Genomic DNA, 18,871 nt, shown 5'->3' with positions numbered 1-18,871 from the left:
TGGTATACACAAGCACCTTGGGGACTCACGCCCACCCGCCTCCCAGCTCTAATCTGGGAATGTATCTGTGGAGAAGCAGGGAGCCAGTGCTTCTCATCTGTCATCCTGGGTGCCACCATCTGTCCCCCTCTGAGCTGAGCTAGGAGCTTAGCAAGGACCAAAAAGGGCCATGAGGTAGGAGACCACGTCCACAGTGACGGCTCCGTCTACACCGAGCCCTCCTCCCACTCAGCTGGGCTAGGAGGCTTCTGTCCCCTTCTCATGCCTCGGGTGGCAGCATGAGCCTGGCCAGGCTGGTGCCCTTTGCCCTCTGGCTGTGAGGGCCATCTCACAGATAGTGTGGCAGGGCATGACATGGGGAGAGGACTGTGGAGTCTCTTGCAGGCCACGAGGCCTCCTAGGACATGCTGTTTTAGGTTTTCTCAGGGGACAGAGGCCAGGGTATCAATTGACAATGGCAGATCCATCCCAGGCTGTCTTGGGGCCTATTTCCCACCTATAAGCCAGGAGAGGCTGTTGCACAAAAGTTAGGACATTCACTCTGGTGATTTACGGGGAGAGAGAATCCCAACCAGGACTCCCAGGGCTCCCCTGGTGGCTGAGCTCAGGTTAGCATGGAAAGACTGGAGTGAGAAGCTGACGGAGCTGCTCCCTATCCTCTTTGGTGGGCCCCACAGAACCAGCCTTGGGTCATGTGGCCAAGAACCCCACTGCTGAGAGCTTCCTCCATGACCCCTGTCCATGGTTTGCGTGGCAGCATCCCAGCAAGCACCACGCGTGCCCCAGTGAGGCTCGCCACTGCTTGCCCCCCTCTGGGTCCCCCAGGGACTCCCCTGAGCACAAGCAACAACCAGCCCTGTTTATTTCTAGGTCTTTCCAGGAAAAGCTAGCAGGGCAGCACTACAACAGGAAACCCATTCACATCAGCGGGGCTTCCTTATGGCAGACCTCTAACAGTTGCAATTCTTTCTTTTTTTTTTTTTTTCCAGAAAAAAAAAGTTTTTGCAAAAAACACCACCTCAATAAACAACATGTAAACAGAAACAGCTGCCTTGTCTCTGTAAACGTCTCACTGCATCTTGAAGGGCTTGTCCGTGGCGGGCAGTGGGGAGGACTGGACCATGAGACCATTTTCCTCCTCCTCAGGGGAGCTCTGGGGGTAAACCACGAAACACAGCTCCTGGCCCCAGCGTGTCAAGGACTCTGAGGACAGACAGACAGGTGGATCTGAGGGGTTGTAAGATCCTTTGGGGCAAGGGTGACCCACCTGCGGACACCTCCCCTGAGCAGGGATCTTCTCCATCTGCTGGTGGATTCCTGACATGTCTACATCTCATGGGGACATGGGAGAATGGCTAGGCTCCTCTGTTAGTGGCCGAGCAGTGGGGAGACCCTGCTTTGTGTGAGATCCTAGAACCAGCTCTTCTCTCCAAAGTCCTGGGCCCCAGGGTGACCCAGTCACCTGGCTCACCTGTGAGTCTGTGCACACACTTTGGTTTGCTTCTCCAGAATACGCCCAGGAAGAAAATGGGCACACCTGTGAGGATGATGATGACGCCTATCCCACAGACCACGGGCTCCGAGATGAAGCTGAAAACTAGCAGGAAGGCCCAAAACACCAAGTACGTGACAGGGATGAGGAGGTTCACCTGGGGGAGAGCAAACGGGAACGCCCCTGGTGCCCCAGCTCTCTTACCCACTCACCCTGGGGCTTTGGGGATGCTTTCTTCTTTTCTTGGGAGCGGGGGCCCCAAAAGAGCACTTTGGGTGGCAGCCCAGTATGCTGGATGCCAGTTCACGGGTTGACCAGTTGGCCAAACTGAGTTTGCACAGCTCTGAGTCCACACGTGGTGTGTACAGACTTACTGCTTACACTTGGCTACAGGTCAGCTATTTTTTGGTGTTTCGTAGCTCAGGCCCTGAGTGTTTCTCTACTTAAGGATTCATATGCAAGTGGAGGGCTTTTCTTTCAGCCGGGTTTAGGGGCTTCTGTTTTCTGTTTTCCTGTGGGATCAGTTGTGTCACCAGCAGCCTGTGTGACCTTTGTAGACTGGGAGTAATGTGAGCTCTCCCTGCTGGGAGTGGGGTGGCTGTGGGCAGGGACAGTGTCAGTACAAGAAAGACCCAGCCCATAGCAAAAGGTGCAGTCACAGTCACTGCTGCCACCCACACCGGCCCCTGGTGCCCAGCTCGAATGAAGGGGTGGCCCTGACAGTTTCCAGAACCTCAGCCAGCTGTTCCTCCCACCCTTCCGGGGCCTCACCTTAATGGGCCTGTGGAGCGCCGGCCGCCTGCAGCGTAGCACAAGCAGGCCCAGGACAGTGACACCATAGCAGAGGTAGTTGATGAAGGACACGCAGCTGATAAGTGTGTATGTATCTCCCACAAGCATGATGACTGCTGTGGCCCCGCACTGGGAGAGGACCTGGGCTGACAGCTGGCCTCCTGCCCGCTCAAGCCAGGAGCTCTGCTGAGTCCCCGTCCTCCCCACCCGTCATGGGCTGCTCACCGCGGCCAGGGGCTCACCCCTGCCATTACCCAGGAGGGCCCCCCAGGGCTGGGTGGCCCTGGCTCCACATCCTGCCTGGCTCGGGTCCCCCAACTTACACAGACGAGGAGGGCGGGGATGGGGGTACAGCGTCTGACGTGGATCATGGCTAGTAGGCTGGGCAAGTGACCTTCCCGGGCTCCAGAGAAGCATAGCCTGGGGACAGAGGCAGATGACTAAGGGCCATGAGCCCAGCCTTGGAAGCTCCGCACTGGCTAGATCCTGGGTCTCGGCTCTTGAGCTGATGTTCCTCTCCAGCTGCCACCCCTGACCGCCGGCTCTAGGCATTCCCAGCCCCACTGGACAGTCCTGCCTTCATCTAGCTTGCCTCCCTCTTGCTTTCTTTACCTCGGAGTTGGAGTCAGACAGTTGTAACTAGCGAGCTTGTTGTCCTAGTTTTCTCTTTCCATGGTCCCCGGCAAGGCCCATGCACCCCAGGGTACCTTCCTTGCCTCACCTTGATTTCCCTCTCCCCAGCCCAGTCACCTGGAGGAGGTGAACAGGTAGCCATTGATTCCTCCGAAAGTGGAAAGTGCCACAGAGACAGGCATGACCCACGAGAAGTAACCCAGTAGCTTCTCCCCGAAGGTCTGAGTGGGCACAGAAGAGGGTGTGAGTGTGAGGTTGAGGCGGGGGTGGGGGGGCGGGGGGTTGGGGGGGTGGAGGGGGTGGGGCAGGGTCTGGGGACAGGGCAGGGGCTCTGACTCACCACGGCTACCGCGTTAGAGGACAGCAGCTCCTGGGGGGACATGGCGGTGAAGTAGGCGACATTGGTGAATGTGTACACGAAGGTCACCAGGGGGATGGAGATGAAGATGGCACGAGGTAGGTTTCTGGGGGCAGTGAGTGGAGTGGGTCAGCCCCTGGCAGGGGGGATGGGGCCCAGGGTGGGGGCCAGGAAACCCAGCAACAGGAGCGGTGTTGAGTCTCCGTCTCCTGCTTCTGCTGGGGGTCTTGGGACGGGAAAGGGGTAGCATTGCTGCTGGGGACACAAGAATACTGCTGTCTGCCTCCCCTACCCCCAGCACAAGCAAATAGAAGGAATAGTAAAGGAGGACATGGCTGCGTAATCCTAGCCTGAGGGTGAGATTTAAGTAATGTCTGTACCTAAAGAGAAAATTGCAGACAGCCACAGTCAGCCTGGAAACCCTCCCTGTGTCCCTGGAGCCCAGTCTGTAGTCTAGGGTCTCCCCTGGGACCCTCCCTCCTCCCCAGCCCCCTCCGCTATGACTGTTCTGTCGAGGTCCCTGGCTGAGCATCAGACGGAGTCTTTGGCTTCATCTGTGGGGACCATGTTGTGTACATATGTACATCATGGAGCCAAATGCAAATCACTTTGTGATGATACATTCTCTGAGGCCCCGCTAGGGGTCCTGCCTGATGTGGCTGCAGGCACACAGAAGGGGGCCAGCTAGAACTGGCTTTCTGTCCAGGACCGTTCCTGTGAACAGCCAGGGTGGCAAGTGGGTGACCAATCTGAGCCTCAGTTGACTGCAGGTGGGTCTGTGTGGGCAGGCCACCTCTTCCAGCAGCTGGTCACCTCTCCTTTCTCCGCCCCAGTGCTGGACTAAGTGTTCCACTCACTTGCGAGGGTCAACCAGCTCTTCGGTGACATAGTTGAGGAAGTTCCAGCCACTAAAAGCAAAGGAGCCCTGGAGGAAGGCCAGGGCCAGGTGACCCACAGAGGGTGTCATCCAAAAGGCGAAGGCACGGCTTGGCCTCAGCTCCTCGAAGTGTCCTGAGGGTCCAGACACGAAGTTTCAATTCAGTACCCCCTTCCCTCCCCACACTGCCACCCAGTCCTACCTTGGAAGATTTGGACAAAGCCAACACCAATAATGAGTGACAGAGCCAACAGCTTCCCTCCCGTGAAGACGTCCTGGATTCTTGTGGCCCAGCGCACGCTGGAGCTGTTCACCCAGGTCAGAAGCACTGAGGAGGGAAAGGAGTGGGCGCCCGAGGTGGCGATCGTCATAGTGGGCCCAGCCAGGGCAAACCCAAGGCAGCAGAAGACTGGCACCCCCCACCCCATAGCAGCCGAAAGCAGCAGGTGGATGGGGCAGGGGACGACGGAGGTCCAGCCAGGGCAATGCAGACACTCACTCAGGCATGCCATGGAAAGCAAGCGGGAGGCAGTGGCTGGGGGGATGCAGTTGGGGAACACAGGCTGCAGCACGTAGTTGGAGAAGGTCATGGAGATGACAGCCAGGCTAGTGGGGTACATGACAAGCACAGCACTCCAGAGCAGCAAGAATCTGTAAGCAGTGAGGGCCAGAGTGGCACAGGCATCCCCAGCCACTCCTGGCCTACGGGACCCAGGACTGGGCAGTGCTGGGACCAACACCCAAGGGCTGGCAGGGCTGCTGGAGTCCCAGGTCGGCTCTGGGAAGGTGTTGGGAAGAACTGAGAACCAAACACCTTCCTCATGACCACCGAGGCCCCTTGGCTGGAGGCTGCGCGTCCTGAGTCACAGTGGTTGTCCTCCCACCCCCTACAAAGGGCCCTGGCCGTGGGAGGGGAGTGACTTAGTCCCTCCCACCAGCATCTCACCTGTGCAGGACTCCGGCTCTGCACCCAGGAAGAGTCTGCCCTTAGGGGTCCTAGCTCCTGCTCACCCTTGAGGGTGTGTTCTCATGAGAGAAATCAGCCGCCTCTAGGTCACCGAGTTCCTTGGGCTCCTCTGGGTCCTCAGCTTTGCCTCCTATCCCTCCTTTGTGTAACCCCCCCCACACCTGGCTTCTAGAACATTTTAGCTTGGTAGTCCTCCTGCCCCGGGGTGGGATCCTGGCCCTGAGTGCCCTGCTTTCTTGGGTCTCAGGCCTGCCACCCAGGACCTGCCCTTGACATATTACAGACCCTATCAATATGACAAGTCCCATCCAGAGGTCTCTCCCTCTTCATCCCAGGGATCACCATCTATAGAGTCTCTCAAAAGGTGTCACCCACTGCACCCACCTCTCTCTCGTGGCACGTGGGCCACCACGACTCCTGCATCAGGTTCCTAAGTGATTCTGGAGATCTGCCTGTACTTTGGAGGCTAAGCTTATCTGGACAACAGCTGCAAATCCTGTGTCTTCCAACCCTGCCACGACCGTGAGCTTGCCGCTGGCTACAGCAGACAGACAGACTGGCCCGGGCACCAAGCCTTCGGCACTGGCTCCCGCTGACCTGTGAGGGAGGGATGTCCTCCTCACCGGCCAGGGGGCTGAGAATGACCTGTGTATCTTGCAAGGCTGTGCACACGTGACTTTCCTGGGAGCCTTCTCTAGGTGGCCTGTCCCCTGGTCTCTGCCGTGTGGCCGTGGCCTCTTGTCACATCCTCAAAGCTAGGGTCCTCTGAGTTGAATCTTACCCAGGGCTGCGTCTCTCTGCTCTATGAGCGACTGGATGATGTGACAGGGGTTTTATCATGACATCCCCAGCCCGTGGCTTCCGCAGGTGTTCAGCAAATGTCCACAGGTGAGTAAGGAAGCCCAGGGACTTTGCAGGGCATGGGAGGGACATCATGTCCTCCTTCCTTGCCGATGAGGGGCTTACTAAAATCCAGGTTCTCCTTGTCTTGTCACCAGCATTGTCAATGGCTTCAGACAGTCCGAGTGGCTCCCCGCATCAGCACTCAGGTGGGGAGTGTGCGCTGATGCCCCTCCCCCGGTCTTGGAGGACTGCCAGACACCCCGCCCCCTTCTTCCCACCCACTCTAAGATCGTCCCGAGATGTGGGAGGTAGAATGGGAAACTGAGGCTCACAGCTCAGTAGCCACTCCATTCCAGAGACCGCCCCTCTCACACCCGCCACAGCACCACACTCACCCGGCCAGGCCCCCGAAGATCTCGGTGACATAGGCATAGTCCCCGCCAGATTTGGGGATGGTCACCCCCAGCTCTGCATAGCAGAGGGAGCCCAGGGCCGTCACGCCCCCACCCAGGACCCAGACGAAGAGCGCCAGCCCCACAGAGCCTGAGTGCTCCAGGACGCCCTTGGGTGAGATGAAGATACCAGAGCCGATGATGTTGCCTGGAGGAGAGACAGAGGCGTCAGCTTGGCGGCTGCCTGGAGGAGGTGGCCTGGGGGCCTGCAGACGCCACTGGGCCCCTCAAACCCAGCAAGGCCCATTCTGACCCCTTCCTCAGTCCCTCAGTCCCTGCATGGGAAATGGTGTCTTGTCCAGCCAGATGGGCCCTGAGTGCCTTCTGCCCCTATCCCCACCCCCGGTGAAAGTGAGGTGTCCCAGCCACCTGAACAATGGCAGAGTGGTCACTCCCCAGGTCCCCGGTGTTGTCAGCCTCCTGATCCCCTCCTGCCCACTGGCCAGTGCCCTCTAAAGTGAGACCTTGACCACTCTCCCACCTGCCTCTCTCCTGTTGCTGGCCGAGGTTCAAACCCATGGGGCATCTTGGGGGTAGTGCCAAAGTCTGGTGCCCTCGTCGTGGGCTCCTCTGCCCACTTCTAAGCCCTGCTCCAAGTCTGACTGACTTCTTTTCTGTTTCCCCTTTCCCTCTTGGGGAGCCCCTCGCCCACCTAGAGCCCAGGCCTGGTGCTGGGCAGGGATCAGTGGGGTGAGGCAGAGAAATTGGTGCCTCCTTGGGGGCTGCAGGTTGTTGGCAGCCATGAAAGCAAGGATAGGTCAGGCAATGACAGCAGTGCAGAAACCATGGTCTCGCCTGCGGTCTGGACACAGACTGCTGCTCCCCTTGGGGCTATCCCCAATTTTACACGGTGAAATCCCAGCTGGAGCTCAGACTGCTTCATGCTTGCCTCGTCAGTCCTGCCCGTAAAATGGGTTTATTGTGAGGGCCCAGGGAGACACAGGTGTGACATGGGACGTGCTTGGCGTCTTCATCGGGGGGTTTTTGGTGCACTGCCTGCCCTCGCTCACCTCAATCGCAAGAGCTGAGTAAACTCACAGACCGACACCCAGCCTGCTGCCTGAGCTAGCATCCATGCCTGGCCACAAAGGATTCATTTCCTCATCTGTGAGGTGGGGGCAGCAGGTCCCTGCCATCCCTCCCACAGGGAGTGGGGAGGTTGGGAAGAGGCCAGGGCGGAGTGGAGAGGCGTCAGGTTTCCGAGGTTCTGGCAAGTAGAATGGCCTGTGGTTCTGGAAGCCCAGCCCCTGGCAGAAGAGGAGGGAGGAGGACAAAGGTGTCTTGGGTGGGGAGAAGAGAATGTGCCCCTCTGGTTCCCAAAACCACAGGAAGTGTTCTGAAATCAAGCTGTGGTCAGCACAGCAGGTTCCTGGGATGAGAGACTCTTACGATGCATTCTGCTCCAATCTTCCTCAAAGACAGAGCACAGCCAATGTCTTTGTGAGTCCTTTTTTTTTTTTTAATTAATTCATTTTTTATTTTGAGGTGCTGGGGTTTGAACTCAGGGCCTACACCTTGAGCCACTCCAACAGCCCTTTTTCGTGATGATTTTTTTTTTTTTTTTTTTGAGATAGGGTCTCAGAAACTATTTGCCCAGGCTGGCTTTGAACCGAGATCCTCCTGATCTCTGCCTCCTGAGTAGCTAGGATTGCAGGTGTGAGCCACCAGTGCCCAGCAGGGTATGAGTCTTGACACTGGAGATTTGCACTTGAACCTGTTGGGGGCGGGGTGGAGGGAGGACTCCAGAGCCACCGGCCACATGGACACCAGAGCTAACCTGGGTGGGACAGGGATTGCCCCCACCTGACGGGGTCCCTGGTTCACACATGCATCTGAGCAGAGCCTGTCTTCTCCACCTGCCAGGCAGGCGCACAGGCGGGGCTGGACGAGGACACAGCTTCGCTATCCATCTGCATTCACTTGGGCTTCACGGCACCGCCCCCACCCCCAGCCCCCGGCCGACACAGATTTCCTGTCTCGACAGCCGTGAGGCCCTACTTGGTTTTCTGGTCACATCCTAGGAGCCCTAAATACATCCAGATAAGGATGAAATAATTCCTGTGCCTCAAGCCTCAGAGGTAAGCTGTGCCCCCAGGGAGATCCAGGAGCCTCCCTTCTGCATCTAGCTTGACGGGCTCAGGACCTGGGTGGGCTGTTGAGTTTCTAAAGAGCTTTTGAGTCCTCTCCATCCGGCAGCGGTTCTCAGGACCTGGCTGGCGGAGCAGGATTTGCCAAAAGCCAGTGAAGTTGGAAGCCAGCGGGGGCTGGGTGGCCTTGGAAGGAGCTGGGGAGGTCGGAGCTGGGGGGGATCCAGTGCTCGGAGCCACCTACTCTGTGAAGACCCCACTCCTGTGTGCAGCTCAGCCTGGTGGGACTGCAGAGTACAACCATTGGGGAAACCACACCTCACATTTTGTCTTCTGGGCTGGTGTCTGAAAGGCCACAAATCACCAGTTCCGTGCCAAGTGGCTCAGACTCCGGGGACTGGAGATCCACCATTGCTTTGGACACGTGGCCTCAGGCTACCATTCGGGACTTCTCCCCACATGGCTCAAAGGACCTAAGGATGCCAGCCAATATCTCTGAGGTCCTCTGGGGTCTCTCTTCCTCTCAGTCCACACGACCTCCAGCAGTTGCCCCAAGTTTGTGCTTGAGGGTGGCAGAAGAGCCATCGTGGCATGTGGCTGGGACTCAGTGAGGAGCCACAGGGGTGGTGGGCTGGGGTGAGTGGCAGAGGATGGGATGGGGCAGGGAGAAGCCAAGGACAGGGTTGGGGACCCCCAGCATGTGAACAATTGCAGGTGTGGAGGACAGTCCACCCGAGTCAACTTGTCGTGGTACCTCCTGCTGGTAGTGAGAGGCCCAGGCCTCCGTTCTCAGTGCCCACATTCAGGCCCAACAGATGTGCCTGGTGTGAGGCCAGCCCGGTCCTCAGAGCGTCCTGGATTCCAGGAAACGGAAGGGGCAGGAACTCAGGGTCCAACGGGACCAGGATAGGGGACATGGGACAGGCTAGAAGACACTGCTGAGCCTTGACTAGGTGTCTTACTGACAGCCAGAAGGATGCAGATGTTGAGGGCTCCAGGTTCCTGTCACCCAATGGGACAGCTGGTCTTTGGTCCCTGTAGAGGCCAGCAGGGCAAGGTGACAGTGTGGGCTTCCCGGTGGTGGTCCTCCCTGATTCTCCTCCTGCCTCTCTCCTTGAGCCTTCGCTGGGTGGCTTTTATCACATTAAGATTTTGGCCTGATGGGGCTTAGTCCGCTCCTTGAGAAACAAGAAAGGGCCATTGTTCCCTGAGGCTCTGCGGTGCAGCTGACCTATTTCTGGGAGGCAGTGGCAAACCACGGAGGTCACAGGGGTGGACTGCGGAGGTCGGCTCTGCAGAATGAGCCACCTGCCCATGGTGTGTGTTGGTGGGGGAACGTGACTTGGTGAGGAACAGGGAAGCCCAGGTAGGCCAAGACACTGGCAGCATCACTTATCCCTAGAAACACACACTAGAGTTAGCTGTGTGACCTCAGGCCAGTGCTGACCCTCTGGACCTCAGTTTCCCCATATGTTGGGGGGAGGGGCACTGGGCTAGGGGGCAGCAGAGAGCTGGCAGACAGGATGCACCCTACATAGCACTGGCTCATCTCTCCTCCACTGTGGCGGGGCTCTTCCCAGAGCATTGGCTGCCCTGCAGCAACACCACCCCCAGCTCCCTCTGATTACCCACCTTGACCCTGACTAACCCTGCCCCACACCCTTGGTACCCCAAACCCCGGTACCCAAAACCCTGGAAAGGGTTTCTTTATGTCATGTGGGCATGGAGGCATGCTTTTGACCTTGTGTGTCACATCACAGGCTGCAGGAAGCGCCTACAGATCTTTCTAATATGTCCACCTTGAAGCACCGCCCCCCAAGTCCTCCAGACCCTCCTCTGTAGACCTGATTCCCAGGGGACCCCAGAACCCTGCTGAGACCTGGCTGTAGCCTGCACCCCAAGCACAGGGGTGCCCTGTGCCAGCACAGTAAGCATGTCAGGTTCCTCCTTGGGATGACAGATGTGCCCTCTGAGGTCGTGGCAGAACCCTCCCGGAAGTGAGTGGGGACATCCAGGAGATGCCTGGGATTGCTAACTGGGTGGCGTGGGCCTCCAACTAACCCACTTTTCTTTTAAGAGAAGGCATGAGTGGAAATATGGAACCCCCTCTGCCTGGCTCTGCCACTCTCACCTGCACCCCATCTGGAGCACCCCATCCAGCCTGGAGGCTGAGTCTCGTGGTGGGCTCCAATTCTGACAGTCAAGCCATCGTTCACATCGTCCTTATTCCAGCCTGGCATGTCACAGGTTGATCGCTCCCTCCTCCTCGTGCCTCCTACCTGGCTGGCAGCTACTTCTTGGAATTCTTTTTTTGCGGTGCTGGAGTTTGAACTCAGAGCCTCACACTTGCTAGGCAGGCACTCTACCGATGAGACACTTCACCAGCCCTGTTTTTGTAATGGGCTTTTTTGAGATAGGGTCTCAAGGACTATTTTGCCTAGGGGCTGGCTTCGAACTGTGAACCTCCTGATCTCTGCCTCCCGAGTAGCTGGGATTACAGGCGTGCACCACTGGCACCCAGCTGCTCTTTACAGCTCCCTTACCTTGCCTGGCTGATAAATGCTTGGTGCCCAGTGCTCAGTCCTGAGGCTCCTTCCTTCTTTTTTCTGCTTTTGCTCCTGGGAGGCCTCATCCAGCCCTTGCTTCTGAGGGCAGCTTCCAAACTGACATCCCAGTGTGAATCTCTCCCTACACTCAGCCTGTACAGACAGCCAACTATCTAACCAATAACATCTCACACTAAACGTGTGCCAAATGGACCCCACTCCCCTGTTCCCTTTCTCTGAACCTGTCCCTCCCTGACTTTCCCGATCAATCAATGACAAACATCTCCTGTCTGCTCAGGCCGTGACCTGTGTCACCATGGACCTCTCTCCTCCACATCCCCGCCCAGTCCATCCCAAACCCTTGGGCTCTGCCTTCCAAACAGAATGTCTCCTCTGAGCCACTCCACTGCTGCCACTGTGCACTAGGCCACCATTGCCTGTTGTCCAGGTGACTCAAGTGGTCTCCTGTCTGGCCTCTGCCCTCTGCTCCATAATAAGTCCTGTCCATGTCCCTTAGCTGGAAACCTTCCCAGGGCTCTCGCCTCCTAAACAGAAAGAGCAAAGTCCTCCCCATAGCTGGCAAACCCACCCCACTCCCCAGCTCATCCCCATCCCCCGTTTCTGCACAGTGAGTCCTCCTTCCTGGCCCCACTGCTCTCAATGACCATTGGCCGCACACGTGGCTTGCTTATCCTGTTTGCTGTGTTGCAATGTCAGTGTCTCCCTGTTGGGGATCCAGCACCTGTAACAGTGCCTGGCACGGTTGGATAAATGTGTGTGGGCGTGTCCAAGGCTGGCAGGGGTCCATTCTTGTAGCTAGAGCTGCTGCTGGAGCCCCAGAGTACCCCAAGGACATCTGACTCTGGACAGGTCGAGGCCTCGGCTCTCAGTTTCCCCATCTGTAAATGGGGCACGGACAAGCTCCTACGTACTTTTATGTTTTCTTGAGAACCTGGTAAAGAGAACTGGGGTGGCCCGATCACCCCCAGCCCTGGGGACCACAGACAGAGACCTGGTCAAGGCTGGAGGAGCAGAGACTTGCTCCTAAAAAGACGAGGTTCATCCACCCCTCCTCCACCAAAGTCCCTCAAGTGTATGCACCTGAGCCTGACCTCAAACACCTGCATGATCTGGACACGAGTCACACGCAGAGTGCAGGAAGGGGGCCTGGCCAAGGGTGACCCACTCTGCCAGGCCTGGGTACATCCTTGGTTGTGGATCATTTGAGGGAGACGGCCCAGGTCCCCAAGTCAGCATTCGAGACCCTATGTGTACACAGCTGGGGAGAGTTAATGTCCCTGTCTGCCTGTTCACCCTTCCATAGTGGAGTGGACAGCTCGTCCTACCCTGCTTGGGTGAGCGCCCAGTCCCCATCCTCCCCCACGTTCTCCTGATCAAGGACTGTCTGAGTCTGCCTCCAATTCAGGACAGCATCAGAGCAGCGTAAGGGCACTGGACAGAGACTTGAAAGCAAATCTGGTCCCAAATCCTGAACAGAAGTGTCATTCAACTTTCAACCTCAATGTCTACATCTGTATAATGGGTACCACATTTCCCATGTTGCAAGGTGCGCAGCAGAATCAGAGCTAAAGGAAGAACATACCTCCCCAATGCTGCAGCAATGACTGTGTTTCTGAACAGATACCGGGTGTGATGATATCGGTGCAGCCCTGCCCCAGCTAGCCTGGCCTTGTCCCCTCCAACTCCTCTTGTTTTGGCACCGTCCTAAAGTCATGTGAGATGGAGCCTCACTCTTGCCCGTAACTGGCCCTGTCCTGTCTCTCCATTCCTGAAAGCCTCGCTCCACCTGGGACGGTGCAGGTGAGTGATAGCGTCTTCTGGGCGTCTCTTTCTGGAAGTTTTGCAACTAACAGATCTGGCAACTGGTACCAACCAAGAATAGATCAGGGGCCAGGATGTGAAGTTCTCAACACTCGAATTGAGAAAACACGGCACTTGACAGACTTTCGACTTTGACCAGGCTGGAGAGGACTGGAGGCTCTGCTGGGTGCCGTGGGGGAGGTGTGTCTGCAGCAGAGGCTGGAGAGGAGGTGGGGAGGCAGAGCAGAGCTGGCTGTCCTCTCCAGTCACCTAGCTGCGGATGGACCCCCACCCCTTGTTTATGTGCCACCCAATCTACCCTCTTGACCGCTGTAAGCCCTCAAAGTTCTTCACGTCAGGCTCACGGGGCCATTATGGAGTGCCTTGGGCTGGGGCTTGGGTCATCTGAGTTGTGTTCCCCTGGTTGGTTAAGTCACCCTTCACCCTAGTTCAGCCTCTGAGTTCTGGAGGCCAAGGGGAAGTGGACCAAAGGGAAGGGGAGATGGAGGGGCAGACCTTGGTTGCAAGAGTGAGTTCTTCCAGGGTCTGTGATCGTCTCTTCCCACTCTCACTGCCACCAGGGTCCTCTTCTGGAGGGCTGGAAGTCTGGCAGCCTCTGGCTGACCCAAGGAAGAGGGGATGGGAGGTGTGTGTGGGAGGGAGTGTCAGATGCAGCTCTGGGATGCTGGGCTTCCTTGAGACTACCTGGGAGGACCTGTGTCACTCCTGCACCCACGTGGCACAGGAGCCACAGCTCCAGACGCAGTCAGCCTCTTGAACCCCTGGCCCACCCATGCTATGTGAGCTTCCTCTTTCTGGGGGACAGCCCCTGGTGAGGGTGTGGGCCAGGTAAAGCTCAAATCAGTACCCTGGCCAGCCAGCCAGTGAGACAGACTGATAGACAGTCAGGGGTGCCCATGCCAGGAAGCTCCCAGGGCTGGACCAAGATCAGCTCCTGGGAGATGCTGCTGTAAGGGGAGAGTGGGCAAGGCAGAGGAACCACCTGTCCAGGGCTGGATTTGAGGACAACTCTGCAGGGTACAGCCGAGAGCCAGATGGCAGCTCTGGCCCCAGAGCTTCTACCACAGGAGCAAAGAAGTAGCAGAAGATTCTGGTCCATGCCCTGGGCCCTCAAATGTCTCCATCTCCAGGGGCCTATAGGGAGGGGGAGGGAGGTGATGCTGCACCAGCAGCTCCTGCCTGGCTTGGGGAAGGTAGGACAGGCAGGTGGTAAGGCAAGAATAGTCAAGGACCCAGATCTGTCCCTGCCTCCTGTGCACCAGGAACAGGAAAAGTCCTTTCCAGGAGGGCCCAGAAGTACCTGGTCTGGGTTCCCTAGAAGTCAGTATTCATGACTTGGGCCAGCTGGAGAAAAATCCCACACCATTCTCATTCGCCCTGAGTTCTCTGCCTACCCAGAATCCCCTGTGTGTGTGTGTGTGGGGGGGGGTAGGACACACAGACCATTCTTCGCCTGCTTCAGAGCTCAGGTGCCCTCCGGCAGGCTTGGTCTGCCCACCCTAACCAGTCACTTGGCCACCAGGCTCTACCTGACGGGCCTCCCCACAGCCCATCCTGCCTTGAGAACCTGCACTGCGTAGCACTTGAACCCAGCACTCAGTAGGCAGCACACAGTAGGAGACACAGCCCAGAACCACTGGAGACAGGATTAGTCATCATCACAAGGTACCCGTCCTGCCAAAGCCCCCAGCACCCAAGTCCGCACCCCTCCATACAGGCGGGAGGAGAACGTCAGGGGTGAGTGCGACCCCCCAACTCCCCAACAGCAATGTTTAGGAGGAGGAGCGGCGATGAGGCCCGGAGGCCACTGAGCCAGGCCCTATCCTGTGCGCTGGGCAGTGCCAGCCCCAGGTTGGGGAGACCTTTTGTTGTCCCCAGTCCCACTGTGGCAGCACCTGGAGCCACAGACAGGGTGCCCCTTGCTTGGGACGGCTGAGCCCCACCCCAAGCCTGCACCCCCGACCCCCAGGCCCGCTCACCGATGATGATGGTGCAAGCGCTCACCAGCCCGATCTCTTTCTTGAGCGCCACCCGCTCCGAGGCGCCGGGACCCGGGGAAGGCGAGGGCGCGGGGCCCGGGTTCCCGCGCCCGCTCGGCTGCTGTATGTGGCCAGGCATGTCACTGTCCCGCCGCGTCCCTGCTCCCTGCGCTGCCGCGTGCGTCCGAGCGGCCGCCAGTCCGTCGGTCCGTCAGTCTGTCGGTGAACTCGCGGCCCTTGCAGACGGGACAGCGCCCACAGGCGGGCGCATGCGCTGGCGCCAGGCCCAGACAGGGGGCCCCCGGGGCGGCGGGGGCCGGGGAGTGGGGGGAGGAGGACCAGCCCGCAGCCCCCTCCCCCCACGGCCCTTAAAGGGCACTCCCCCCCCCCCCGCCCCCATCCTGGCCTGGGAGGGAAGGCAGGAACTGCAGGCAGACCTAGGAAGAACTTCCCGGTTGAGCAAAGGCAGGGCCCCCGCTGTCTGAGTTCCACCCAGTTGTGTGTGTGCTTGGCGTGGTTTGTGCGGAGAGGTCTCAGGTCTCGGGGGGGGCGGGGGGGGGGTGCAGAGCTCCAAGACAACACTGTTCCCTGCCCTCTAGGAGGCTGAGCAGGCTGTGAGCGCATTGGGACACGTGGGCCAGCACGTGTACCCCTTAAACACTGAGTCCCCAGATGGTGGGGCATAGTGGGGGGGAGGAGAAAGGGAGCTTGGTCCATTCTACAGGTGGAAACTGAGGCCCAGAGGCAAGTAACCATCACTGACCCAACCCGGGGCCCAGACACAAACCCTTCCCTGGCCTCCAGGTCCTGATAAGTGGCAGAGAGGCATAGCTGTGGAGGAGCTGGGCTGTCCCCCCCAATTCTGTTGGGGGCCAGAACGTCCTGTGTACCCATCATCAAAGAGGCCTAGAGTAGGAATGAAGACCCCTGAGTCTCTCCATTAGACCCAAGACCTAGTGGGAATTTTGGACAGGGCCACCCTCCCCCCATCCCACCCAGCTCTGGCATGGGTCCCCACTGCAGACTTCTGGCCACAGGTCAACGTCAGGGCTCAGCGGAAGAGGACTTTGGCACAGGCTCCCCAGGCAGTCCTGCCAGGTTCAAGGTGACCAGGCCACTGGGAGACGCCAGGAAGGGGTCTGCGTACAAGGGTGGGAAGGAGGCTGCCTCCTCCTCCGGAAAGCCATCCCGGATTGTGCAGCGGGGCAGATACAGGGGGGCAGCGGGCGGGTGAGGCTGGCACTGTGCAGCCGCCGGCGGAACAGCCTTTGTCTGCTTCTGGCGGCCGCGATGCACTGTCCCCTGCATGCGGATGAGGCCCCCCCGACCCTAATCGCGGCCTCCCTCCGGGTTTGCTGGGGCCTGGCTGGGGTGCGACATCCGCAGGGCGGACCCGGGATGGGACACGGCTGGGATCAGAGCCTGGAGTGGGGCCCGCAGTTTTGCTGCTAAGTTGAGGCGGGTACCTGAGCAGTGGAATTGTGTGTGTGTGTGTGTGTGTGTGTGTGGAGGGGGGACGGGACCCTGGGTGGACATGCTGTGGGGACCGGGAGGGGGAAGCCACCGGGAGAAGCTTCATTCTTGGCGACCTCTGCCTCCAGCCCCAGAGACGCATTCAGCCCTTGATTCTCTTAAAGGAACCTCGTTCATGGATGGAGCTCAGCCCCACCCTGGGAGACTCAGGATTGTCAGCAGCAGGTGGCTTAAGTCCCATCAACTTATTTGCCCTTGCACTCTAGGGTTTGCTGGGTGAGGGTCCAGCGGAGAGGCACTGGGGCTGGGTGGGTTTTCAAGGTGCTCATCTCCTGGGACCTGGAATGTGGAGTCTGTGATTGAGGGGAAGGGAGGGGTTAAAACTCTGCACAGGAAGGTGTTTGCATGTCCCCACGTCCAAGTGCAGAGCCCAGGAGATCCATTTTAATGGAATTGAACTTACTAGAATCTGCAAACTCCAATGGGAACAAAAGGAGAATAGTTTTACCATCCAAGAAGCAATCAGCGTAATTTCCCACATAAACAGAGAGGGGGGAAAAAAAGACAAATCATAGGACCTTCTCAGTAGATGCAAAATCAGTCATCATGACTTAAACAAAAACTCTTAGCAAATTCGTAACAGAAGAAAACTTCCTTTATCTGATGCAATTATCTACCTAAGAACAAAACCCCAAGAAACAAACAAACAAAAAACCCTGACAAACAAAAACTCTATAGCTATCATGCTTAACATAGAAATACTAAATGCTTTTTTTCTGAGATTGGAGTGAAAAGCGATGCTGGCACCTATCAATTCTTTCAACACTGTACCCCAAGTCCTAGTCAGGGTAACAAAGCGTGAGAAAGAACTAAGAGGGTTTTGAAGATAGCCATGGAAGGGATAGAACTGTCATTCATAAATGACACAATTAGGTATATAGAAAGCTGAAAAAAATTGTAAGTTTTGACGAGTTCATCAGTACACTCATTACACGCTCCGTGTCTGGGGGGAGTGATAAAGGAGAATGATATGTGTGTGGGGGGAATTCAAGTTTGACATATTTGGTATATTGTAATAACTTTTATAAATGCCACAATGTACCCCCAACCAGCACAACAATAAAAAAAATAAAAAAAGTTCAATATACAAAAATTAATACTTTATCAGCAACAATCAGAAAATGAAGTTCGCAAGAGCAAATGTCTAAGAATTAAACTAGGGAGTGATACACTCTTTCTACCGAGAAAAACCACAAAACCTTATGGCAAGTGGTAAAGATAGGGCAATGGAGGGTAGACCATCTTCATGGATTGAACTGGGCTACAGAACTGATGGATGCATAGTGCAATCTCAATCAAAGAATGGGAGAGGTTTGTTATTTTTATTTGGCTTTTTCCTTTTGTGGGGGTTGGAGGTGAAACCTGACAAGCTGATTCTAAAATGTATACACAGAACAAAGTTGGAGGAGATACACCACAGTAGGGAAGACAGTGGGGAACTGGTGCAAGGAGAATTAAGTCTTCTAGCAGAACTCAATGAAATGCAGAGACAGACCGTCCCGGGTTGAGGGTGACAAAGTTGATTTGCTGAGTGATGGAGAAAGAACAGACTTTTCAATATATTGTGGTAGATCAGATGGGGGGCTGGGGGGCCAGGGATCCTTTTACCTCTGTCTTACACCATCCCCTAAAGCCAATCTGTGTTAGCTTCCCACTACTGCAACACCAGGCCTTTTTGTTTTTGAACTAGGGTCTCACTCACTTTGCCCACACCAGGCTCAAACTTGTGATTCTCGTGCCTCTGCTTCCTGAGTAGTGTGCAGCACACTAGCTTAGACTTCTACCTCTTCAAGGTTCCACTATTTCCTAACAGCACTAAATGGGGACCATGCCTTTTACTTATGAGCCTTTGGGCAACAGACCAGATCCAGACTCTAGCACAATCCCGGCAAACGTACATATGAAAGGCAAACAGCAAAGCTGCTAGAAGAAAATTTAGGGAGAGTGTAGCTTCGTTTTCTCAAACACGACACAAGCAGCACTGCCAGCAAAAGAAGTGATGGGCTGGACTACATTAAAATTAGAAACTTCTGTTAGTCAAAGAGACATGGTTAAAAGACAGAAGCATAAACCACGTGTGAGAGGAACTGCTTTGATGCATATATCTGACCAAGGAAACTTGTATCTAAAATTATGACTTGTATCTAAAAAAATCGATATTAAATCCATAGAAAAAGACTTTAAATAGGTGCTTTCCAAAAACGGATATCCAAAGACAGATAACCCCCTGAACAGGTTCTCAACCTCGCTAGTTATCAGGGAAATGCAAATTAAAACCAGAATGAGATGTCAACACTCATCCGCTAGAAGAGCTAAAATTAAACACCCGGTGTTGCCAAGGATGCAGGGCAGCATGGGGCCCTCATACTCTGCTGGAGAGACTTGGTTCCACCATTTTGGAAAGCTGTTGACAGTATCTGAAAATCCCCAGTAGCCAGCATCTCTTGGGTACCCATTTCAGTCCTTCAGC

At 56.5% G+C, this 18,871-nt stretch overlaps 1 protein-coding gene across 5 annotated transcripts; it reads right to left on the bottom strand.

The window, feature by feature from the left end:
* Positions 1-845: 845 nt before the first annotated feature.
* On the bottom strand, positions 846-15,127 carry Slc7a10 (solute carrier family 7 member 10). Of its 5 annotated transcripts, none has more exons than XM_074058170.1 (11): positions 14,869-15,124; positions 6,358-6,562; positions 4,652-4,803; positions 4,355-4,480; positions 4,133-4,286; positions 3,258-3,381; positions 3,035-3,138; positions 2,608-2,704; positions 2,264-2,452; positions 1,472-1,649; positions 846-1,203 (listed from the first exon to the last, which is right to left on the bottom strand). In XM_074058170.1, the coding sequence occupies exons 1-11, from the start codon at positions 15,005-15,007 to the stop codon at positions 1,070-1,072; spliced, it is 1,602 nt and encodes a 533-aa protein (XP_073914271.1). In that variant the 5' UTR covers positions 15,008-15,124; the 3' UTR covers positions 846-1,069. The 5 variants fall into 5 exon arrangements, with proteins under 5 accessions (XP_073914271.1, XP_020035304.1, XP_073914272.1 ...); XM_020179715.2 differs by having other exon boundaries at positions 2,264-2,413; positions 14,869-15,120; XM_074058171.1 differs by lacking the exon at positions 14,869-15,124 and adding an exon at positions 10,633-11,005.
* Between the last annotated feature and the right edge of the window lie 3,744 nt (positions 15,128-18,871).

This window comes from Castor canadensis, chromosome 16, assembly GCF_047511655.1.
Source record: "Castor canadensis chromosome 16, mCasCan1.hap1v2, whole genome shotgun sequence".
NCBI classification, from domain to species: Eukaryota; Metazoa; Chordata; class Mammalia; order Rodentia; family Castoridae; genus Castor; species Castor canadensis.
The sequence above is the reverse complement of the archived record's forward strand: the minus strand, read 5'-3'. Positions and strand labels throughout refer to the sequence as shown.